Source organism: Anas acuta, chromosome 1, assembly GCF_963932015.1.
Source record: "Anas acuta chromosome 1, bAnaAcu1.1, whole genome shotgun sequence".
Lineage (NCBI taxonomy): Eukaryota > Metazoa > Chordata > Aves > Anseriformes > Anatidae > Anas > Anas acuta.
In genome coordinates this window covers 131,186,080-131,211,829 of record NC_088979.1, presented here as the reverse complement: position 1 = coordinate 131,211,829, position 25,750 = coordinate 131,186,080, and the positions used below count along the sequence as shown (strand labels likewise).

The following is a 25,750-nucleotide window of genomic DNA, read 5'->3' as shown; positions in this document are numbered from 1 at the left end:
TGCCAGGCAGAGAAGGACCTGGGAGTGATGGTGGACAGTCGGCTGAATATGAGCCAGCAGTGTGCTCTGGTGGCCAAGAAGGCCAACAGCATCCTGGCTTGTATCAGAACCAGTGTGACCAGCAGGGCTAGGGAGGTGATTGTCCCCCTGTACTCGGCTCTGGTGAGGCCGCACCTCGAGTACTGTGTTCAGTTTTGGGCCCCTCGCTACAAGAAGGACGTCGAGGTGCTTGAGCGGGTCCAAAGAAGGGCGACGAAGCTGGTGAGGGGCCTGGAGAGCAAGTCCTATGAGGAGCGGCTGAAGGAGCTGGGCTTGTTCAGCCTAGAGAAGAGGAGGCTCAGGGGTGACCTTATTGCTCTGTATAAGTACATTAAAGGAGGCTGTAGCGAGGTGGGGGTTGGCCTGTTCTCCCATGTGCCTGGTGACAGGACGAGGGGGAATGGGCTAAAGTTACGCCAGGGGAGTTTTAGGTTAGATGTTAGGAAGAATTTCTTTACTGAAAGGGTTGTTAGGCACTGGAACGGGCTGCCCAGGGAGGTGGTGGAGTCACCATCCCTGGAAGTCTTCAAAAGACGTTTAGATGTAGAGCTTAGGGATATGGTTTAGTGGGGACTGTTAGTGTTAGGTCAGAGGTTGGACTCGATGATCTTGAGGTCTCTTCCAACCTAGAAATTCTGTGATTCTGTGAAGCAACGCCTTGTTCTGGCAGGCTGAGCTGCTTTAGTTGGAGTACAGGCAGCAACAAAAAGAGTAAGGAAGTAGGCAGGGAAAAGCTTCATCACAAGTTGTCTGGCAAGAAGTCAGTTGCTACAAAAGATCTGTGTTTAGCTAGTTGAAATGCAAATAGATGAGAGGATTATAAAAAGGGCAGAACCAAAGCGTATCATTTTTCAAATGTACAGTGGTAAAATACAGCCAATTTCTGTTAATCTGTTAGGCAGCATGGACAGATGGCAGGAAGGGATCCTAAGATGGCAAGAGGGTAGGGAAGAAACGGTGAAAGGGCAGCACTGGAAACCCTGGGACAGAAAGCTTTAGAGCCATCAGCATTTCAGAAGACACTTCAGTAGGTGGGACCACAGGCCAGGCTGAGAAGGATCGAGAAAATTTCTGGTGATAGGAGCAAACAATTTTTGAAGGCAGAACAGTGGGACTGGTAAAGCATGCAGGATTGGAAAGTTTGTAAGCAGTAAACAAGAAAGGGCATGTAGGCTGCTGTGCTCTGAGGATGCCTCAGGGGAGAGCGTAGGAGGGCAGTGGAAGAGGGAGAACAATGTGCTAGCCTGCTGGAACTGCATCAATTAGGTCTTGGGTGGAGGATGGACAGCAAGGAAGGGAAGAAAAGCTCTGCATAGCTCATTGCTGCAGTCATTGCTGCTGTACTTCCTGCCTCGAGTATTCTTCCTGCTGTTTTACTGGGAGCACCTTAAGTGGAGCAAAGGAATTAATGCATTCTATCACATGTAGATCTGTATGGTTACTTTCCTGCAGGAGCTGTAGAGTGTGCTACTTGTTGCCAAGACTGACAGCATCAAAGGCTCTGCCTTTGGGATATGAGGGAATTGCTTTGTGCAGGAGAAACGAGGTATAATGTGAACAAGAGCTCCAAACACAACGGTTCCCTCTGGTTGCCTTCCGATAGTAATTCACAAAGGTTAAATTACAAGTAGAAAGCTGCTCAGATCTAATCAATTTTTATTCTGTTGCTTTTACCTTGAAGAGAACACCAGGCCTTAATTCTGTACACACATGGTACAGCACTGGTCATTGGTGCAGCTCCAGCACAGCTATCAAATGCTAGCATTTTATTTTATTTTTTTTTAAGTGATAAGCAAGGACCACAAGGGTTTTATGCTTTATTTAGACATAAAAATATCAGGGCAGTTTCCTGCAGGTATTAGGCAACTGGACTTTGTCAGGTGTTGTTCCTTCTGTCAGCTTCTCCCCAAGGAAATAAGTCTGAAAGTGTTCTGCCAGCCAAAAGTGCTAAATGTTATCAAATTGGAAAAACAATTCTCTGCTGCAGTCAGTAAATAAATGATGCAGCTGCAAGTCTATCCCTGTACATGTCAGAGGAAGAATGCTAAAATAATTCTTAAGTGACATGAGGAAGAAAATCAGGTAGGCAAACAAGTGGTGAAGGCACAAAGCAGAGAAAGGGAAAAATCAAGCTGTGCATGAACGGGAATGGGGAACAGACAAAAGTGAAGAAATTAAACATACTGATTTGAATTCAATATTGGTGTCCTATTATTTTGACTACTGTTACTGCTCATTTTTATGGGATGTTTTCCAGTAGCATTTCTCAGGACTTCCTAAGCATTGCAAAATGCTCTCTCCTGCATAGTACCTAGCAGAAAGAAGAACAAAGCCGTGCAGCACAGTTACAGGGTCAGTCCAGTAGACTACAGCTGTCCAGCAGCAGCGGGAGTTCTGTCTTTAATTCCCCAGAAATTAAATACTAGTATCAATTTCCAATAAAAAGCAATAGGGGAGCCACACCTGTTCAGCTTCTTCACTTTGGAAGAAGCTGTGTCCATCTTTCTCTGGCTACTTGCGGCAGGTCTTTAGTGAGAGGAAGTAAAAGGAAGGGATGCAGTGGAGACTCGATGGAGGAACCTTAACAGATAAGCAAAACAGCTGAAATGGCAAAAGATCCTTCAGCAATGAAAGACGCACACAAGGAAAGGTGCTGTGTATGAAATCCCAATGTTGGGTGACAAAGAGAGGAGGAAAATGGAAAAGGTGAAGGGTCCTGAGTGACACAATCTGATCTCAGAAAAGCTTGTGCAAATAAAGTTTCTGTTTTGACCTTTTATCACATGCAGTCTGGCAGCCCTAGCCTGGGTCCACGCTGCCCCTCAGTCAGTGCTGTAGCGTTTGTGCAGGTAGCTATGCAGCATGAGATCTGTGCCACCTTTATGGAATGCCCAGAAAATTTGTAAAAATAATGTAGTCAAGAGTTTGTAAAGGATTGCCAACCATGACTTTCTTTTAATGTAGTGTTCTAGTCAGTTTCATTGGAATTAAGCCTGATGCTTATAGATTTAGGACTGAAAACCTTCTCAGTTTTTACAATCAACTATGACGAGGCAACTAAGTTTTGTTTTGGTTTTAGTTAATAATACTATATTATTGTTACAACTAGAATAGCTTATTTTCCCAGCGATATTCCAACCCCACGTCAGGGTGAGATCAGGTTGCACAATACTCTTGCATCCTGATTTCCATACTGAAGAAACCTGGGTGTCTGTGATTGGTAACTGCAGTGTGACCAGCACTGGAAATCTTCACGCACCCCACACACTTAGCTTGCTTATTTCTGTTTCTGCCCTCCAACATTTTCTTCATAATCCCACCCATTTTCCATTTAGCCCTAGTCTGACTGCAGCAGGACAGTTTGTTTTACAAATGTTAAAATATTTTTTCTAGATATTCAAAACAGCTGACTTGCCAAAACATAATTCCAGCTAAGTAAAGTACCAGGTAAAATGAAGGAGAAGGCAAAAAATATATTGCAGCTTGCTGCCTAATGAGCTGCTATCTTTTTGCAGGTTGTTTCTCTGTGTTAGCGTTAACATGCAGAAAGTAAAACTGAAGCTTTGTGTGTCCTCCTCTCTTTTATCTGGAAAAGGGGCAAACTTTTGACTAATCCCCTTCTTGTGCAACTTAATGCTGGCTACCCAATCACACAGGGTTTAGATCACAGCTATTGCATTAAAAACACTGAGGAAAATTCTCAGCAAGGCTAAATCCCCAGTGCAGCTCTGGAGTTTCTGGTCCTGGGTGTTTTGAGGTGGACTGACAAAGCTGCAAAAGTATGGGGGGGAAAAGGGGCAGGGGATCCCCCAAGATGTATACTCACCCTCCCATCCTCTGTAGTGTCTCATTTTGAGGGCAGATATGTTCCTACCCAGGACTGAAAGGCAGCATGCATGTCTTAAGTGGAGTAAAGCTTTTCCTTACATAGCTATCTGAAGAATTAAAGGGTGCACGTTTAATTTATGATAAACCTTTGAGATCTGTTGTTGCTTTAATTCCTGGGAAACTGTGACACTAAAAGTAAACTGTTGTCATAGTCTGTGATGCAGAACATGGCTACCACAGAAAAAGCAGTCTTATCTTTGTTGATCTTAAGTAATACCTAGAACAATGTCAGGTATGTTTTTCAGAAATAAGGGATTTCTACAATCAATATTACAGAATATAAATACAATATAAATGCCTAACAAGTGTATGTTTATAATATGTATTTATAAATTTTAAAACTAGTTGTATTTATTTAAGGATACAATGTGAGTAATATAGGTATCAGGTTTAGAGACAAAACAAGTCTTACCACCCACGTTACACTTCTTTTGGGGTGGCAAATTTAGGATTTACTGAAGTGACCAGATCCACATGCTGTGAACAGAAACTTATGCTAGAATACCATCTTCCCAGGTGATAATTTGCTGCATACTGCTCAATGTCTTCTGATTTTCCCTCTGTAAATTTGTATAATATCCTCTGCACGCATTGTATTTGAAAGACAAACACTACTTTCCTTTCAAACAGCTAGCTACCTAGCCTCCTGCTGCAGATTCTTCTTGTTCATCTACCCACTTTGAAACTGTCATTTGTGTGTATATGCTGTAAAACAATTTAGCTTCCCTTGGACAGTTCTTGTTTAAGTGATGCCTGGGCCAGCTTGCCAGGAATTCCTTAAACAGTAAAATGATGCAGAAGTGCCACATCCAAGGGATGCTTTAATAGCAGCAGATGTTCATGATCCACTAACACTGGTAAGCATCAGGTGCTTTGCAAGCAGTCTGTGCCCTTTCTGGCAAACCAAAAAGGAAACAATACTGCAGTGGTTTACAGGACTCAGACTTTTGCCCCCAGGCACTGCCTCTGAACCATCAGAGGTCACAACCGTGAACCTTACCTGGGCATAATGGGCCCCCGTAGGATGAGCTGCAACCCTGGCCTCATGCAAAAGGGGCACGTCTGGCTTCTGGAGCTCGCAGGGCAGCTGCCAGAAACCAGAAACAGGACCTCAAAGCTCTGCAGTGCAGCTTGAACGCAATGAGAGCAACTGTTGGTTACACTAAGAGCTTTCACTGAGGTGGAAACGCAGACTGGCCAGCCTAATAACTTGCCACCCGAGTGCCTGCTCTTGGTTGAACATGAAGTATCACCGCTGCTTATGTTGCAGGCAGAGGCAGACGTGGAGCAGGATGTAGTCGTGCATTGCTGCCTGTGTATTTCAGCTAATTGTTGAGAAATTCATGTGTTTTTTCCAGGTATTTTACCTTGAAGTTGACAAAAACAGAGGAAACTAACAGTGAAATGTAGGATAGAGATTAGAAAAGCAAGCAAAATCTGCCCACCACAATCCTTTTGAATCGGCCTGAATAAAAAGTCAACACAATGTCTTGCTGTTCTGATCCATTTCCCATCTGCCCTGCTAAACTAATACAATCTATTTTGTTAAACTGGGTAGTGATGTCAGACTCACTGCTTGCTACTCTTTCATAACCTTAAGCTATGCAAAGTCATTGCACAACTGCAACTTCTGCATGGCTTTCATTTTTCAAAAAAAAAAATATTCTTGCTGTTCAGTGCTCAAGCCAGTACAGTGCATTTTGCTCCATTTTATAAGAATTGCTTGGAAATTGAAAAAAACAAGTCCTTTCTCGCAGCCCTGAAGATACATACGTGTCCAGTTAAGAAGCAGAGAGGCAACGCAAGAGGACACCTACTGCCCAAAGGACAACGGAAAAACTCACAAAGAAAGAAAAAAGGAGAAAGAAAAAGAACAAACTGCTCCTCCTCAGCTCCTTTTCGGGGGACAAAAAGCAGCAGCAGCAGCACTTTCCGTGCCAAGCAGCGGGCTCCCGGCCCGCTCTCTCCTCGGGGTCTCGCCTTGAGCCCCCCGACTCTGGCCCCACTGCCCCCGGCCCCGCCTCAGCGCCGAGGACCCCGCGGTCGCCCCCCGGCGGGCCCGGCCGTTACCTCTAGTCTGCTCCGCTCCCGCCGCTACCTCCTGTGCCAGCAGGCGGCCACCCCTGCACCTTCCGCCGGCGGGGCCCGCCCCGAGGAGGGACCGAGGGCGGCTCGTCTCGGGCCGGCTGAGGAGGAGGGGGTTGGAACTGCCCGGTTCCCGTGGCAAGGCGGGGAGAGGCAGCCGGGCGGCGGCCATGGGCAGCTGGGCCGCGGCGCCATGGCGGCTCGGTGGCTGCGTCGGCCTTCACCGCGCCTGGCGACGGGCGGGCAGCTCCCTGGCCGGCGGTGGGGAACGGGCGGCGAGGCTGAGCGACCTGCTGAGGAGCTCGGAGCGGGACGGGGCGCCGGGAGAGGAGGCGGCGGCGGCGGCGAGGCGGGACCGGCGGCCCCCCCGGGAGGGCACGGTGCTGCTCTTTCCCGGGCAGGGCAGCCATTTCGTGGGGATGGGCCGCGGGCTGCTACGGTACCCCGGCGTGCGGGACATGTACCGCCTGGCCGAGAAGGTGCTGGGCTACGACCTGCTCTCGCTCTGCCTGGAGGGGCCGCGGGCAGAGCTGGACCGCACCCAGCACTGCCAGCCCGCCGTGTTCGTCGCCTCCCTGGCCGCCGTGGAGAAGCTCAGCCACCGGCAGCCTGACGTGAGGGCCGCGCCGGGGCCTGCCCCGGGCCTGGCGCCGAGAAATGGCGCCCCATGCACTCCGCCCAGCGGCTGCCCGTGTCCCTTCTCTACCCGCAGGTGCTGGAGAGCTGCGTGGCCGCCGCCGGGTACAGCGTCGGGGAGTTCGCTGCGCTTGTGTTCGCCGGAGCCATGGACTTCGCTGAAGGTGCTGGGGAAACGCTTTGAAGCCGCTTGTAGGACACCTCCCCTTCTGTCACCGCCCTGCCCCCGGCTCTTTTTTGTTAAAGTTTACTTTCTGCTTACACCATTCTCTGTACAGCTACCTGAAAGGAGGTTGTGGGATGCCGGGAGTCAGCCTCCTCTCGTGGATAACTAGTGATAGGACTAGAGGGAATGGTTTCAGTTTGTGTCAGGAGGTTTAGGTTGGAAATTAGGAGATGTTTCTTCTCAGAAAGAGTAGTCAGGCACAGGAACGGGTTGCCCAGGGAGGTGGTTGCAAAAAGTTGCACCAGGGAAGGTTTAGGTTGGATATTAGGAAGAACTTATTTACCGAAAGGGTTGTGAGGCATTGGGATGGGCTGCCTAGAGAAGTGGTTGAGTCAATTTACCTGGAGGTCTTTAAAAGAGGTTTAGATGTAGTGCTTTGTGATATGGTTTAGTGGAGGACTGGTTATTGTTAGGTCAGAGGTTGGACTAGGTGATCTTGGAGGTCTCTTCCAACGCAGATTCTGTGGTGGAGTCATCGTCCCTGGGGGTGTTCAAGGAAAGGTTGGACCTGGTGCTTAGGGACATGATTTAGTGGGTGACACTGGTGGTAGGGGGATGGTTGGACCAGATGATCTTGGAGGGCTTTTACAACCATTGTGATTCTATGATTCGCTTTAATTTGCCTAACATTACGCTGAAAGCATCAGCATTTAATGGGAACGAGCAGCCAATGCTTGTGCGTGATGCAACACAGTGTCAGCCAAGGCCACATTTACCTGGCTCTACCTTCTTTCTCCCTAGCACTGTATGCAGTGAAGGTGCGCGCTGAAGCTATGCAGAAGGCGTCGGAGGCTGTCCCCAGTGGGATGCTGTCAGTGATTGGCCGGCCGGAGGCAAATTACAAGTTTGCCTGCTTGGAAGCTCGCAGGCACTGTGAATTGCTGGGTATAGAAAACCCTGTATGTGAAATTTCAAACTATTTGTTTCCAGACAGCAGAGTCATTGCGGGACACTTGCAGGTATTGCTGCAGATTAAGTTGAATTTAACATTTTGTTGAATTTAACATTTCAGTATTTAAAACTTCTTTCTGCTTCTATGTGGAGGTTAACCTGTGTGGCAAGAGTTTGGACAAACAAAAGAAGTTGCTTTGTGATGTTTGTTTGTTTGTTTTCTAGTGTGTGCCCAGTTGTTGGGTAGGGAAAGGAGTTGTTTTGTCATGGCAAGTCTGGTGAGATTGTTTTTGGGGGGTTTGTGGGGTGAGCAAGTAAAATTTTGTCATGTGAGACTCACTTCTATCTCTCTTTTATAGGCTTTGAAGTTTTTGCAGGAGAATGCCCGAAAATATTATTTTACACGTACGAAAATGCTTCCGGTCAGTGGTGCTTTTCACACACGACTTATGGAACCAGCAGTAGAGCCACTGGCTGAAGTCCTAAAATGCACTGAGATTCAAACACCCCTGATTTGTGTCTATTCCAATGTTGATAGCAAAAAGTATATGCACTCAAAACACATTCAGAAGCTGCTAGTAAAGCAGATTGTTTCACCTGTGTTATGGGAACAGACCATGCATTCTGTTTATGAAAGAAAGCAAGGAACAGAATTTCCTTACACATACGAAGTGGGGCCTGGGAAGCAGCTAGGAGCAGTTCTGAAAAAGTGTAACTTAAAGGCCTGGAGGCAATATAGCCACGTAGATGTTTCAGAAGATGAGGAAGTAACAAAGACATAAACAGATTTTTGAGAAAAATCCATGCAACTTGTTTCTGCGTTATTTAAAAATAACTTCACACTCCTAAAAGAGGAAGTCTTAAGCGTTGGTTGCTTCTCATAATGAGAAGAGCACCATGCAAGTCACTGCAGTTAACATTGTCCTTCCCTGTGTGCCTCGGATGTGGAACAAGAGAGCAGCTTGCAAAGTCACTCTTCCACCTGTGTTGGGACTGCAAAACTGCCAATAAACATGCCGAATAGTGTTCTGTTTGGCCTTAATCTTGCAAGCAACTTCCCCTCTTTTTTTTTTTCCTTTTTATTTTTATTTTTTGAATTTGTGTGTGTGTGTGCCTTCAAGTTCCAGTCAGTAGCTATTGCTGCCCATTCCAGGGGTCCTCCACCTGGGTTCTGGGCAGAGCTAGGTTGTTTGATGCTGGGTTGCCAAGGGTTTGAATTTGGGATGCTATGGGATGCATGATAGTTGGCCTGCAGGTCCACATGTAGAAGGAAATAATTTTTCTTCCAGTTGTTCAGTGCCACATTGTCTGTGCTAAAATTCCTCATATAGAATAAATGTTTCCCCAAATAAATAAACTTACCAGAATTCCCAGCCTCTCAAGAGGTGCAGGAGTTCTGGAACCCTGACCTATCCTGTGATTGCATAGGCTTGATCTTGTCAAGAAAATGGCTTTTCTTGGCAAAGCAGAAAGCAGGGGTGCTGGAAATGTCCTGCTGAGATCCTTGGGAGGGCAACTTTGTTGAAGGTGAGCCCTGCAGCAGCACCCAGTCAGGGGAATTTGGATGCTGATGTCACTTCTCACAGTAGCCCTGACTATGTTCTGCCAGCTCTGGCATTTCCCGGAAGCAGGAGATGCGGTGGAGAGCAGAGTCCTTGAAGGAGCTTCCTGACTGGTGAAGCACAGAAAGTTGCTGATACACAGAAAGTTTATTCGTGCTCTGTTTGCACTTTGTCTCTAAGGGGTGCTTCATGGTTTAGGAATAAAATCAGAGAACAGTGTTTGTTAGGGGATTGGGTACAGATGAGCAAGTAGAGGACATATTGTGCATGCATGGCTGAGCAGAAGCCTCAGCTGAACTTTACCCTTTTCTTCACGCTTTTGGTATTTTAATAGCTTTTAGCAGATATACCAAAAAAAGAAAAGCATATATTAACTTAAATCATATATGACTACTACAGGCTGCCAGTTAAATCCTGGGCTGACTTTAAAAAAAAAAAAAAGATGAAGTCTCTACCGTTAACAGGAATGTGCTAATTAGTTAAGTGAAACATAAAAAATTTATCACCAGGTGGTTAGAATATTCCAACTAAATGACAGTAACATTCATTGAATTATGAGCTGTGTTGGAAGTTTCTGACTATATCTTGTAAGACTAAAAGTAATGTTAGTGACTTTTAAACCACCTTGTATAGTAGTTAGAACTGAGAATGGCATGCTGGTGACACTCATTTTGTTTTTAGTATAGTGCTTTATGGTTTACAAATTTTTAATTATTTAACATTTTGGGGGTAAATTTGAAGACTTGTCTTCTATTTATACTGTTCTTACCATATATATTTGTGTGAGAGTGTGTGTATATGTGTTTGTATACATATATATAATTAATATATTATTTCACTTTACTGCACACTTTGCATGGAAAAAAATCTCTTCAGGAAAAACATAATAGAAATCTCAGTTTGCAAATGCAGCACAGACTGGTAGATCACCTTTGCACCTTCAATAGATGCAGAATACTGAAGTGACAACAGGACCCTAAGAGCATGCCACACTTGTTGGCCCTGTTTAATTGGGGTGAGAAGCAGCCATTACCATGTGCAGTTCTTTGCTTTACCTCTGTGCACCTGGCATCTGCACAAACAGCAGCATTATACCCTTGTGTTGATGTTACAGTTTATATAAGCTGAAAAGTATGGCAGACAGCTTTATGCCTTCATGTCAAGAGCTTTCAGGGCTCGCTTTAGTGTAGTGCCTGGTGACACGACATCGTGCTGTACATGGCTATAAACAAACGGGAGGGTATCTTGCATGTGATAGAACTTGTCTGTGGCTAGGTGGAGAATGGCATGCAGGGCAATTAAGGATCCTAGGTCTTACTACTGTTATCTGCATTTCTTTTATGCGTGCGCTCATCTATGCATTCTGCTCTAGGAAACTGAAAGTTTTATGATGTGAAAAGTCAGCGTACTTCCTGCACCTAGGAACAAGAAGAAACAGGATGTGGAAAAAAAATCAAGTGCTGTAAACTCTGTCACATGGGGAAGTGTGCATTAATAATATATATACATATATATATATAAAATTTAGGTCTCCTGAGTCACAGTGCAGAGCCGTGGCATTGAGCAAAGAGTCCTAGTTACATGTGAGAGGGAACCTGGCCATTACTGCTCACTACAGTGTCCCAGCTGGTGTTGATACCTGCTGCAGGTTCTGTTTGTGCTGTGTTTCATGTATGGTGTTGATGTAGTTACAGTTTATGCTCCCCAGTACTGTGTTTTATTCCATACATGCCAGATACTGACCTTTCCCTAGGATTGTAAGTGTTATTTATTGCAGTCCCTGAGAGTGAAAAACTACAGCCCTCTCCCCTACAGCTTTCATATGGAATAGGCAGTGTGGCAGTCTCCTATATATAGCTACTCCCCTGGGCATAAAGATTATTTATCTAGACATACATAAAATTATTTTGTATTGTTAAAATGATTCAGCCAGGAAGAATCAAATTATTTGCAGTGGATACGTTTGTTACACTCACATAGTTGGTTTATTAGACTCTTTTGATGGGAGTTTTTACACCTTACTAAATGACTTTAAAATATTTTCTGTCATGCCACTGGTATGGAGTTAAACAGAACAATCAACTCACTGGTGATGTTTTGGTCTCTTTTTATGGTTATATGGGCAACTCCTTTTGCCAGCTTCTGGCCTGGGTAAGACCATGGCTCTAAATGTACCACACATGCTTTTCTAGTAAAGTACCTTACGTACCTGCTCCTGAATGGCAGACTGAGTCCAGAGCACTGTGAAAGAAAGGTGACGTATTTTTGGAGAGACTCCAGTTTACGTGCTGCTGCTTGCATGCTGAAGGGTAAACTGCATCCTTCATCCTCTAGTTACTTTTTTTTTTTTTCTCTGCATTTCTAGTAAGTTGAAGATATTTCAAAATCTTTTAACATAAAATGTTTGGACAAAATATTCTACCTCAACCTTCGTTTCTCTTCTCTCTCTCCTTCTCTTCCTTTTTTTTTTTTTTTTTTTTTCCTCCTCCAGAAGAGTGGTTTGAGGTGGAAGGCTAGGAGCTTAATTGGATTTGGTACCATCCATAAAGGAGAGGAAACACATCCCTCAACCCTCTGATTTGGGCATTCACCTACAGGAAGAAGAGTGCTTTAAATTCATTGTCTCAAATTAAAAGCTGTGTCTCAAATTTGAAACTCCAGCCTCTCAGGCAAGTGCTTAAATTACTGCACCGTTAATTACTGTATTTTCCTGTTTCAAAAGTGCCCTAGCAGTGGTATTCACTTGATGAGAAAGGAAGCAGGTATCCCCTCTTGTGAGGGGAATACCCAAACCACAGAGATGCACTTTCATTTTCTCTCTGTCTGTGTTCCTGTGCAGTGAAAAGCAGCTTAAGCAGCAGCACTCAGGGAGGATGCACGCACACAGGTAGGCAGGATCGTTCGGCACGGCTGGGGCATGCTCTTGAGAGGCAAGAAGGCTGCCTGTCCTGGCTGCTCCCCAGGGAGGGTGGAGGTGACACCTATCCCACCACCATTTTACAATCTTCCTCTAGTCAGTTATTTCCCCCTAACCACATGACTTCCAAAAAGCTGTGAATCATCAAAATAAATTTAAAAAAAGTTTCTCAAATTCTGTTTTTTCTGGCCAACTCGAAATTTTACTTCATAAAGAGGCAGAAGAAAGAATGTAAAAATCTGTAGTCAGTTTTTGAGAAGTCCTGCAGAACCAATGGATTGGATTTGGGTGGCCCTTGAGTGCCAGTCCAACCAACACGATTGCTAGCTCATCTGAACAACTCTTTTTTCCAATAAACTAGTTCCATATGCTTATTTTACTAAATAAAGGTAAATCGAGGCCTGTCCTGTAGTATTAGATAATCTGTACAAGACAAGAAATTATTAACATGTAATAGCACAGTCCTAGAAAACAAAGTAGGTAACACTGCAAAACATTTAAAGCAACAATTTAATTTTAGAAAAGTATCATGGTTTTAATCTTTGCTATTGCTTTTACAATGTTAACATTTAAAGGATGACCAGCATGCCTTCTGTCTTCCCCACTGACAGAGTATTTTCAAGAAACTCCTTTATGTGAAATAGACATTTTGTATTGCATTAAAACAAACAAAAAAAGGACAGAAACAGACTTTCTGATCACATGGCCTCACACTTCAAAACTAGCAAGTCAGGCAGTTATCCAGCACCAACCTCATTATTTTAAACATTTTCTTTTAAAAAAGAGTATGAAACAGCAGTGACCCAGCACTAGCCTAGGTTTTAAATATAAAAGAGATTTTTATCAGTGTAAATTTGAAAAACAAACCAGCTGCCACCACCAGGGTGTTAATTATATTGGTCAGAGTCCAGCAATGACCTCCTATTGTAATTCTCTGTTAATTCTGCAGTCCATAACTTATGGCCCACCAAAATGCAACAGCAAGCAAGGCTGCAGGCACCAGCTTCTGGCAGACGCACCTGAAAGGAAGCCGACAAATCTGCGGGAGGAAAGGGGAGGCCATTAGAAATGACAAGAAGCGAAAAGCTGGCACAGAAAAGTGAGGATGACCGCCTGCAGGCAAGGTTAGTGCCAAACTGAGAACATTGCCCTGCGCCTCTGCAGGAACAAGCTGCAGAGGCGAGTCTCACCCTTCCACTCCTGTGCCTGTCCTTTCCAAACTCCACAGAGTCCTTGTCTCTTCCCCAAAATGTAATGTACAACACTGATTGTAACAGCCTATCCACCCTATCTCATCTAGAATATAGCCTCACAGTTTTTTATGGTGGGGAGACTCCTGTTTGCACAGAGCCCGGTGATTTCAGTGGCAGTTTAGCATGTGAGTGTTTGGAGACACTTGGCGCACTCAGTCTATGAACAAGATGTTTTGGTTTTGGTGAGGGGTACCAACAAACTAAAGAAAAAACCTGAACCTACAGTCACCTATCAGGCTTTACTTGGTGACACTTAGATGGGACTGAGATGTTGCTGTAACAGAAAGGTAGAGAAGAGGGAGAACTCATACCCAGCTTCCATAACCAGCGATCCTCTTTGTCCAGTTATTGTTCAAAATATTTCCAAATCTTCTTGTAATGCTTTTAATAATATTCCATGTCTGGAAAACACTGACAGCAACCCTGATGATTAAACAAGAAACCACAACAGACAAAAACTGAAAACAAAACATGTGTATAGAAATTTTATTCTAAAAGTTGGCAAACTAAATGCCAAGTGTAGAAAACTGTAAAACAAAGCCTCACTCAACTCCAATATGTTCCTTCTTTAAAGCCTACAGAGTAATCTATGCACGTGCATTTCTCTAAATATTTAGGAGGAAAATCTGGTAACTCAGTAGGGCTTTAAAAGCTAAACAGATGTGATTTTAGAATTAACTGGTTACTACTTTGACACGAGAAAGTATGCAGCAGATCTCCTGACTGTCAGCCCTGTGCCTTTGCTCTTATTTCCAGCTAAGAGCAGCGAACCCCAGCAAGAGCTGTTGGTCCCTGAGGAATAGGGATCCAGTGCAGGTGTGTCTGGCTGACAGAGGCTCTGTGCAGCCTGAATCTGAGCTGACTGAGGCTGCTGAGCATAGCTATATACTGCATTCAGGAACATAGGTGTAATCGGGTCGTATTCTCTTGAAACCTGCAATAGTCGACTCTCCTTTCAGACTAGGACATTTCTATGCTAATTACTGCATTACTGCAGTTAATCTGTGTTCTTTATGACGGAGATGACAGCCCTGTCTGCTCTTATCAGATAAAAGGCAGTGCAAACAGGTTGAGCCACGTTTTATTGAGTGTGCCTCAATGGGTTGTTTGACGTGCAGTAACATGTTAATCCCTAAAGCATCACATTTGCTAGGCTGCAGACCTCTCCTCATTCAGTTGTGCTTAAAGACATGGTCTAACCTAGAAGAACTACAGTGCTATTGTGGAATTTTAAATACGTAGAAACTGTGTAAATCTTTTGACTGGTTATAGTCCATGGAAACAATTTTCATTATAAAAAATCTTCCCCGTAAAATAAGATCCAGTAGCTGGTTTCTTTCTTGGGTTCTGTATGAAGCAACAGTAGTAGCAATACACACACACATATATATAATATATATATAATTTTTATTTTTTACTTTGGGTGCAGAAACGTTATTATTTTTCTATGTAACATGATTTTTAAAAGTAGCCAAAAACAGATGGTGTCAGTAAGGTAACTCACCCATGTGCCAGGTGAAGCAGTGTATCTTCAATCTTCCTGCTGTATGCTCTGTTAAAATCGTCCCCAATTAGAGCCAGGTGATGGCCAACCTGGACAGCTGAGCTGGAAGGCATTCAGGATATCCACATTAGAGGAAAATACTGCAACCTTGCTTCTTTAAAAAGCACTCTGCAAGTGTCAGGTACAATTATTTCCTTAATGGATGGACTAAGCTTGGCATGTAAAAGCTAAATGTTAGGGCTTTTTTATTATTTATAGGTTTATTGATCAGGCACCTTAAGTCCATATTTATAGGCTTAAATGCTGTGATGTTTTCATAAAAACCTGCATATTTGACACTTTTGAAAAGCCATGGTGTCTAATCCCTTCATACAATACAACACTATTCCAGTCCTAGAATTTTTTTCCACAAAGTTGAAATATTGAAAACCTTCACTTCAGATGACTCAGAATGTCTCATATTACATAACTGATCAATTTTTTTTGTCCAACAGAATTACTCCAGTGATCTCCATGATGCAGTCTAGTTCTCCAGCTAATGTCTGATGCTAGAGTAGAACTGGCCAAAGCACAATGGCTGTTCAAGATCTTGGGGCACACAGGTCCCTGAGCTATGACTGCTGTCAAACACAAAAGCTAAGGAATTTTGGTGGGTCCCCAAACTGTTTATACTATACTGATGAAAATCTCCAATGAAATCTAGTTTCCTTTAGATGTGCATGCTTTTTTTTTTTTTTGTATAAAAATAATTATGACAAAATGTTTTTATTTTTACTTGTATTTCTGCTGAGATTTGTTTTTGGGATCTGCTGCACGGCAAATGGACTTAAAAGCCTTATTCTAGAGATTGACTTTAAAAAAACTCAAGAGTTGGTTTGGTCAGTCAAACAACAACAACAACACAGAAAGGAATTTTCACAGACGGGAAAGACAGCCCCTGACTGCTGAACTGGAAAAAATGTACGCACAGGAAAAAGAAAAAGAAGAGAAAGAGAAAGAAAAAGCACTATTAGTTTGTTGTGAGAGACGCCTGGAGAATTATGTAAAAATGGCCTCTTCAGCTGCTTGTTGTAACAGGTGGGCTTCTAATTAAGAGCCACATCTGTGTCCCTGGACAGCATGAAAAGTTGTAGACATTTAATCCAGCATAATCTCATACAATTGGTGCTAAGCACTACAGGTTATCTACACTTGCATCTACTACACTTTCAATAGCATCCACTGATTCCACGGCTTAGCCAGGAGTCTTTGTGAAGGTTGGGGTGGGGGAGGGTTTTACCCGGGTGCAGAGGACAGAAGGAGCATTCTTGCAGCATGATACCTGATATTAAACTCCATTTGCTCTGCAGTATCTGGCGCTGCCAGAAGGTTGCCATACATTTCATCTTCTGGATCTCCTTCAGGGTAGCTGGAGAGAACAAAGTGCCTGGGGCTTCTCTGTGTCTGGGACATCATACTCTGCAACAAGACCAGAGTCAGTCCCACGGTGTCTGGTAGCACAAGGTCTTCTCATTTTAGATGGATGTGGTTCAGAGTATGCGTTTGCCCCTTTTGGGTCTGCAGTCAGAACGCGAGCATAAGAACTGAGGTAAGAACTATTTTGAGAGTGGTCAAAGGAAAGTTTCAGTGAACCAACAGATGTACAGCAATTCAAATGTGCAGCCTCCTCACAATGCATGAAAACAGCCTAGAAATTGGAAAATCTAGATAAACATAGCTAGCATAGCTAAGTATAGCTTCCCAGTAGTTTCACTTAGTATGAAATGCTTTCCTAAGCTGTTGGCAATGACCTCCTACCATTGCATTGCTCCAGCAGACCAGAAAGCGATTCAAAACCACTAGCCAGGATCTAGTACATAGGCACATCATGTCCTATGATGGGCCTGTTCTAGCAAAATAAATGACAAAAATCCCAGGGTTTCAGCCCAAGTTGTGCATCACTAGTATTTCCAATAAGTCTTTCCTTAAAGCACCAAAGAGGCTGAAATAACCCACAGCAGATCTCAGAGCAGAGCTAATGTTTCTGTAGCTTTTGCAAATGTTTTTATTTGACTTATCAAGCCCAATGATATCAGAGCTGTGCACCGGGACTATTTAAAACTACACACACACCCTCAGGCAGCCAGCCAGTGCTCCTCCTGCCCCAGAGATGTTTGCTTCTGCAGCACTGCAGAGGGAGGCTCTGTTCTGCCTTTACAGTGCCTGATGATTGACTGTGATGACAGTCCTCTGGATGTGCATTGGTTTTATCAGGCATGGCTTTGGCCTGCTGCTTTATCTCTCTACTTCCCAGCTACATCATAACTGAGCTGATTATTTTTGCTGCCAATCTTGGAAACAATGAATGGGATTTCTGCCAGACTGGATTCTTTTGTCCTTTTAAGCATGTGCTGCAGAATAAAAACTATGTAAAATATTATGAGAGATAGAGCTAAATCAAGTAAAAAGTGTCTGTGGTGAAGCTGCTCATAGTGGATTTGCTTGCCATCTTAATGCAATTCCATAAACTCTTTCTTCAAGGTTTATGTCTGGAACAAGACTGGGGCCTTTGTGCTCTGAGAAACTCCTGATCTTCTTTCAATATTTATAAGACATTATTACATTTTCTATAAAGCACTTATCATCAATTACAGTATATATATTACTGCATAAGTAAATGCATTTGCATGAACTAGCAGAAATTTCATACTAACTACATGAAAAGTTAGTTAGTACCAACTACCAACTCAGTTCTACAAAAGCAAAGACTTCTTAGTGACACAATGTGACTGGGGAGAAAATTTTAAGGATTACTTTATGTTCAGTAGATATTAGCATATATCATGCAGAGTATAGTTTACTATTATCTTGTTTTAAACACTTCCTTTATGTGTTGCTGTATGCCCCCCTTCCTCAGTCCAAGCAATGATCAGGAAAAGGGTTATGTCCATAGGGACTTCCAACTTTTCCAGCACCATATCTGATTTCCAGAAACACAGTCACCTGGAGGACTTTGTAGTTCTGAATTAGGTGCCAAGGCTCCGTGTGTACAACGCAGTGAAGCTGTCACACTTGGGAAAAAAAAAACAAAAAACAAAAAACAAACATATTCCCTGGTGCTAGTACCCGAGCTGGCCTTTCCATTTCCCAGAGGAACAACTAGACCAGTGGATTACCAGCTGCATCCCTCTCTATTTTTTGGGCAAGGCTGATGCAACATAAGTGCTATTGCAGCATGATCTGCGTTATCTGGGGCAGCTCCTGCTTTGGGAGCTCCAGAGCAAATGTATTTAAAAACAGCATAAAAACTCAACTGTCTATTATTGCATGTTTATACCAACTATTCTTAGACTTCAGAACCATGCACTGTGAAATATTCTCTCTAAAAAAAAAAGAAAAAAGTATTTTCTATTTTTTTCCATTTCTAGAATAGATGCTAGTTTCACATTTGCAGGACCACACAATGGAAATGTCTACATCTGTAGGAGATTAAAATTGAGTTCTGAAAGAGACCTGTAATAAGTCAATGCATGACAGAAATCAGAAATGTAAACAAACCATACAATACCATGACAAAAGCCCAAAGCACAACATATGCTTCCTCACACCTGTTATGATAATACCTTCCTCCCACAGGCTAAAAAAGAAACTGCTGTAGCTGCTGAGTCCTGCTGCCAAGGATTCAGCTGCAGCCTGTCCTGCTCTTTTCACCCACAGATTTGTCTCCACATTCAAGTCAGGGAGAGCTAAGAAAGAGGGTATTTGTTGTGCACTGGGTAGAACTGGCAGCGCTGGGGCAAAGGCACTCGTTAAGAGGGCTACTCCCCTGAAGGTGTGTGAGATGTGGCTCATTTAATTGCAAAGCAAAGCTTAGTGTTGGCCTTTCTGGCAGCTAGGGACCAAACTGAGGCCATTTGCTAATTTTTGTCATCTTTTTTAAATCTAGACACACTGGTATACATAGGCGTACATGTGAAATCTGCATTAATGTGGACCCAGTTTGTTTCTCTAGTCTAGATCCATACAGAGCTGGGCAAGAAGAGTGTATATCGTGTTACAGCCAATTCCGATCCTCCAAATAGGGATATATCAATCTTCCACCATCCATCTCATTCTTTCCTTCTTGCTCTCGCTTACACACAAAGAATGGGCAAACTGAATTTGGTTTACAGAAACCAAGAAGTGCCGAGTTTGTGTTAATAACTTACCACTTAGATAGCAAGTGACCATAACCTAATCCTCACAACATGTCTGAGAGGCACAGCAGGATCCCATACTAGCAGCAGCAAGCATCTCCAACCTAGCTAGCAGATCAAAAAACTCGTTCTTTTTTGTAAGGCTTTGACTGAGCAAACTAAAAGCTTAGTTTTAATGGTGAAATGCCTTCAGCAGAATGAATAATGTATTTAAAGTTAAAAACTTACTGTTTTGGTGAATAGGTCCAAATTTAAAAGGCTCTCTAAATGCCTATGCTTATGTATATGAAGGAAATTATGACTTTTTTATAAACACGATTAAATAATGAAAATCCTCTTTCTACCAGAGATGCTTGACTCTATCTTTATTTTTCCTAGTCTTTTTTTTTTTCCAGTTGTGTCTCTTTTTTAACCTAGCAAAAGGGAACAGAAAATCTTATTCAAAAAAGAAAACATTGCTAAATTGTGTATACTGGCAGGTGAGTTGGGGAAAACTATAAAGGTCCTGAGATTTTCTTGTATTCATTTTGATTAGATTTGCTGTGGCAATAATTTTTAAGAAGGCAGACACAATAATCTCTCAGTATAATGCATTGAATGCATCAATGATAATTTATATATAATATTTATGTATTTTATTACATATCTATAACACATGCAGTTTACATCTTATGCATGCTTTATGCAGACATGATTAATAAAACTAATTAGAACTAAAGTATGTGATTTAGTATATTTTAAATATGGTTGTGAAATGAGAAAATCACTGTTGATGATCTAATTCCAGCATTCGAACTTAAAATTCCCAAACCTACCTACATAAAGAAAGATCGCCAGATAAGACTCTTGTCCCTTATCCCTGAGGTATCAAAGCATATCTCAAACTGTTTCAGATTCTACCAGCTGCCTATGCAAACTAAATTTAAATGAAGAACAAATAGAGGCTTGGTTGTTTGCATATATGCCCTTCAATCCATAGCCAACTCTTTAAAAACATGACATCATCCACGCTGTTGCAAACACAAATCTCTATTCCATTTTACAAGGACAAGTCTTTGGTAAGATGACTGAAGTTGAAGAACTAGTTAACATTACCAAGAAACTGAAATATCAGACACTTAGGGGGAAACAGCGAGGAGGAATATATGCTTTAAAGCCCACAGTGGTTTTCTGATTTGTTCTCTTTTAAGTTCTGTGTTTCCTATGACCTCTGCCAGAAGCAGCGGGGAAGCGGCTGAGGCTGCTGGCCTCAGCTGTTGACTTTTCTTCCCTTGCTAGTTGGAAACCATTGGCCACTGACCGTATGTAGGCACAGCAGGTCCTACAGACACCAGCACCGCTACTGCCTCTTCCTCCCCTCATTGGGATACCCAGACTTAAGCAGGCTTTCGTCCTCAACCATGGCCATTCATGGCCAAGCACTGCAAGGCACCCATCGCACCTTCAGCTTATTTTAAAGAAAGAGGAGAGGTTAAGTAATCATTATTATTATTTTTTTTTTTTCTGGGTTAGGTTGCTGGATTTACTCTTAAATCGGCGTCAGACCAAGGAGCAGAGATAAATTCACTCTGTCTTGTAATGTGTTCTCAATCAGCTTAATGCCAATGACCTTGAATACTGTTTACACATAAACATGTCTTAATATTGCCTCAAACAGCTATTAAAGGTATACTTCTGCAAATATAAGAAATACATAGTGTTCTTTTACATTTTATTTCATCTACGTTCTACGTTCTTATACTTGTTATCAGAACATGCCTTCATTGGGAGTTTAACACAGGCTCTCTCACCTCAAAACAGGATAAGAAAGTGTTTGATGATAGAAACAAAATAAAATGTATTCCTTAAGCAAATCTTGTAACCTCAGGAGTGAAATAAAAGGATATAATAGACTTTAAATGGAGGAAGCCTTTTGAAATATAAAGCTTGCACAGGTATTTTTCTATTTCAGTCTCTGCTGAGACTGTTAAAGGGGTCATGAGAGAAATTCTGAGTCAAGACTTCAAGAATGTCTGTCTCATGTCTTTCATTGCCTTTGGTCAGATTTTTATGCATCATCAGAATTTGCATATTGTCATTAAGAGCACTCTGAGAGCACCAGTCCCTACTGGGACATTTATTATGCAACTGCAGAAAGCAACAAAAGGTTTCTGCCTTAGAAATTATGTCCACAGTAGAAGCTATGATTTAATAAACCTACAAAGTGTCATTTTCCTCAAAGTACCTACTGAGTCCTTCAGTGCTCACCAGTGTACTTCAACCGCTTCTAAATTCTGAAGGAAATGAGGAAGTTCTGCTTTTATTATAAAAAAAAAAAAAGTCATGGGAAGAACTGAGGACATTGAAGAGAAAGATATTAATACTAAACTGAAATTAATAATTTCTTTAAAAAAATCTGCCACACTCATATTGTAGTTTCATGGCAGCGGCCAACATCTCAGGGATGTCTTCATTCTACTTGTTCACAAAGAGTTAAGTTTTAGAGCAGAAGCTTTCTGACTTAATCTAACATTCACATATCCTTTTAAAAACATCTTCTGCCCTTTGCACTTCTCTGTCTCAGAAACAGGTCAAGACTTTTATAACATAAAAGGATTTTGTTTAAAATTGCTACTTGATTTACATGACCAATTTGTAAAAGGTAAGTGTGAAAATGTAAATAGTTCTGTCATATATGAATGGGCTATTAAGCTATGGAAAATATTTCTTTGCTCACATTTGAAAACTTTAAAACCTTGTAGTTTTTTATTTTTGAAAACTACAAAGTAAGTGATGCAGTTAGAAAAGTTGTTACTGGTAGTCAAAAAATTTCACACATTGCTCATACTAACAGCGCTACACAATAAAATTGGAATATTTCAAATTTAACATTTGTTCAAATTGAAAAAAAAAAAAGTACTTGAAAGGCCTTGTTCTGCCATCCATGCAAACAGTGTAGTATCTGCAGTGAGCCTGGTGGCATCCTCAGCAAGCAGATTGCGGAATTCATGCCTTGATATTAAATTCAGATTTACAGGATGCTCATCACCAAGGCCATAATCGAAAAATACTTAGTCTTAGCTTCAGTTTCTCAAATAATGTTAATTTAAACATGATAATTCATATTCTTAAAAAAACTAGCAGCATTCGAGTAGCGTGGGCTGCTGTTTTCCCTCACCTGGTCCCCCTTAGCACTGCGCAGCATGGCATACACGGTGTCATGCATTGCCACCTCACACCTGCATCCTGTCCTGTGCAACAGGGCACGCTACTGGACTCGTAAGAAAGCATTGCATCTTCCGTGACTTTTGGCGGTCTTCTCCTACAGGTGTCTCTGAGATCCTGCTTACTGCTGTCAGATCAGAAAGGTGAAGGGAAGGGTTGATGTGCAAGTACAAGGCAACTTAAAGTCTAAGAACTAAAATTTAAGTCACTGTTTATGCTGCCTTTTTTTTGTTGTTGTCCCACACATCAGTATAAAGTATTAAAACACCACGTCGTTCTCAGTTTTACTTAAGCTTCCCATACTGGCGAAGCGCTGACAGTAACAAAGTTGCTCCGACTTAAAATCCCACCCCACCTACAATATTCTTTCTGGCGGTGTTTCCACACGTTACAATTACCAGGCGTTTTATTAATCCCACCAAACGCACAAACCCGAGGGCGATGGGGGCATCCTCCTGCCCAGGGGTCGCTGCAGCAGATCCCCCGCCTTCGGGACTGGTCCTGCCCTGGTACCGGGCCCTTGGCACCCACCGGCGCTGGCTCAGGCTCGCTATCTGCCTTCGCTCCGTGCTCCTGGGCTCTTGCTGCCCGCGGTCCTCCCGCCCGGGGCCGGGGCAACTCCCGAGCGCTTACCTCGAGCCGTCTGTTTCGGGCTTGTTGCGAGGGCTCGCTTCCTGCTCCGCTAGGAGCGAAACGACGCGCACCCGGCTCCGCGTCTCCACACGGGTGGCAGGCGCCGGGAACCGGGCGCGCCGCTACCGCAGCATCGCCTCACGGGGCGGCCTCCCCCGCCAGCCCTTCGCCTCCCTCCCCGATCTCCCCCCGCCGCCGCCGCCGCTCACCTCGGCTCGGCTCCCCCCCGACACTAAGAAGCCGCCGCCGCCGCCCCGCGGCCACACGCAGGCGTTGGGGAAGCGGGGCCCGGCCCCGGCCCGCGGCCTGCCCCCATTGTCCGCCCGCCGCCCCGCCCCGGCCCGCCGCCGGCAAGGAGCGCTGGGGACCCAGCCGTGCTGTGGAGGACTAAAGGGGCTGCTCGCACCGGCGGCACCCGACTGGCGCGGTCCGGTGCCCAGGGGCCCCTTCGTGAATTGGGAAATGTGGCGGGGCTGGCTGTTGGACGGGGGGAGCAGCGGGCTGCACCCCGAGGGGCACCGCTAGGCAGAGGTAGCCGGGGTACGCGGCATCCCCACCCGGCCCGCGGAGAGCCCAGCCAGGGGCTAACGGGTTGGAGGGATGCCCGCTGAAGCTTGACCTCTTGCCCAAAAGGTTTAGCGAGGTCACGGGACTTTGGGTGTTTTCCTTCTGTGCTGTTGATAACAGCACGGTGAGTGATTCAGTCGGGATCAGCCATCACTAAAGAGCAGGGTTCGCATCGGAGAGCTTTTAAAGAACCAGAAATCCCATATTGCTCCACGCTTTATTGTCATGTCAAACAGGAGACTTTGTTGGGTAATGCCCGGCAGTGGACTTTGCTCTCCGTTTATACTATGATTTCATCTCTCTGTTGGTGAAGGTAAACAACATGAGAAGCAGAGCAGTGGCACAGATGCTGCACTCTGCCTGAAGCGTGGGTGTCTGCAGACTTTCATGGATCAGTTTTCAAACGTAGAGAAGTGCTTGTGTGTGTGTGTGTGTGTATATATACATTATATTTATGCAGACCACTGTTTCTTGCACTATGTACTATAATCCTTCTTGTGAGTTGAATGTTCTTCCATCATCTTCCAAGCATCAGGGTTACTCATCTGTGAAATGAACATGACAGTCCTTATCTTCAAACTCATGCCGAGGACTGTGTTGCGAGGACTGTGCGTGCACTTATGCATGCAATATGCTGGATGAGAATTGCCTTGAAAGTACAATATAATAAAAGGGAAATTAACCTCGGTAATATCACTTCTTGCCAAGACTTTGTCCCATTCAGCATTTTTGACATTTCAATTCTTTATTTACTTTTTTTACTTTTTTCAGTTTTGTATTCATTTTCAAATCAATAATGGTTCCCTTCCCATACCCAGGCTTAATTTTGAACGTAAAGGTAATCTTGCATGAGTTGACTCATGCTTAAAATAAAATACGCAAATGTCATTGTAGGAGTGATCTCTGCTGCAAAGATAGCATGCTGATGCTGTGCAGCATTTCCTGATACAATAATAGTAAGCATTTTAAGCTGTTTTCAAATTCTCACCAACTTCCCTTGTTGGAACAAGAATGTTACAAAATGGAGATGCATTAATATTAAAACTAGAGCATCTATTATTATCTCTCAGCTGTGATGTAATGCTGTTGATGTAATTTTCAGAGACAGCAAAACAGATCTTTATTCCATGAAACTGTAACTTTGATTAAGGACTGCTGAGTTAAGCTAAAAGAGTCTCCCATAAAATGAAACAAAACAAAACAACAAGTGTTTCTGTCCTTAATTATTTGTTGAATTTAAAAAGCAGTACTTTTTCAGCTTTTCCGTGAGGCATGATGGATGCTGGGACAAAAAAGGATTGATAGTAAAGCAAAAGGTCTAGGTTTACTTTCTTACTAGCAGTTGTCCCAGCAGATACACCTTTTGGGTTAAAAGGCAGCTGTCAAGGCTGTTCCATGCTCTGGCCCATTACCAGAGGTGTTGTGATGTCAGGAAATTTCCACTGTGTATGACTGAAAGAAGATATGCAGTATATTGTAGCTGTTTTTGTAGTTAAACTAGGGAATACCTAACAGTTTGTTCCTGTTATGTTAATTATTAGGCTTAACTGATTTTTGTAGTTGCAACCTTGCAACTGGATCTATCACCATAGGATGATATGGTAAATCATAAAGCATATTTATTATTCTCAGATTGTATGGGGAACTAGGGCTCTCAGGGAATATAGATTTGTATCAGTTGTTTTATGTCAACACATTGCAAACTGCTTACTTCAGCTACTGCCTGATGGCTCTATTTTTTAATAAATAATGTCTTGTAGAATGAATAATTTATTTCACCTTTGTTTTTCCCTCAGAGACCCTTCAATCTTTAGAGTCCATTATGAAACACCCTATTGTTCTGTTTTGATCATATCAACCTCAGTAAGTAAAGTGTCTTAACATCATCTCTCACCTTGGAAGTTGTGTATGCATAAATCAGGCTTCTCCACACAGGCACTAATGCTGTAAATTTTTAGGTATTATTTCTCTCACACAGTTTTAACTGTGAAGTACAGTTTTTGGTCATTTCAGGGAAACATTCACACACTCCTTCAGAACAGCAACAACAGAAAAAAAATAAATCCCATAGCTGTATGGTCATCAACATGCGATATATTAAATCACAAAGACTTGAGCTTTGGCACTGGTGAAAGCTTTTTAGGCATTCCAGGAATTCCTAGGCACGTTT

The 25,750-nt window shown here is 43.1% G+C and overlaps 2 protein-coding genes and 1 long non-coding RNA gene across 5 annotated transcripts in view; 2 read left to right on the top strand and 1 right to left on the bottom strand.

The window, feature by feature from the left end:
• Window positions 1-6,133, bottom strand: part of TSPO (translocator protein) — a 38,852-nt gene extending 32,719 nt beyond the window's left edge. For 2 of the 3 annotated variants that reach the window (XM_068656916.1, XM_068656906.1), the window contains exons 1-2: window positions 5,998-6,128; window positions 4,928-5,294 (exon numbers count right to left, since the gene is read on the bottom strand). In XM_068656916.1, coding sequence (XP_068513017.1) covers window positions 4,928-4,974 — 47 coding nt within the window. In that variant the 5' untranslated portion in view covers window positions 4,975-5,294; window positions 5,998-6,128. Of the gene's footprint in view, window positions 1-4,927; window positions 5,295-5,997 lie in introns of all 3 variants that reach the window. The other variant, XM_068656924.1, reaches the window with a different exon arrangement.
• MCAT (malonyl-CoA-acyl carrier protein transacylase) lies at window positions 6,046-8,811 on the top strand. The gene is made up of 4 exons (XM_068656831.1): window positions 6,046-6,626; window positions 6,725-6,812; window positions 7,616-7,833; window positions 8,125-8,811. Exons 1-4 carry the CDS (start codon window positions 6,183-6,185, stop codon window positions 8,545-8,547), a joined length of 1,173 nt encoding a protein of 390 aa, XP_068512932.1. The 5' UTR covers window positions 6,046-6,182; the 3' UTR covers window positions 8,548-8,811.
• A 3,341-nt stretch (window positions 8,812-12,152) lies between these two features.
• LOC137842670 (uncharacterized) lies at window positions 12,153-20,866 on the top strand. Its single transcript, XR_011089159.1, has 3 exons — window positions 12,153-12,214; window positions 13,194-13,368; window positions 14,254-20,866. It is a non-coding gene; the product is annotated as an uncharacterized lncRNA (long non-coding RNA).
• The last annotated feature ends 4,884 nt before the right edge of the window (window positions 20,867-25,750 follow it).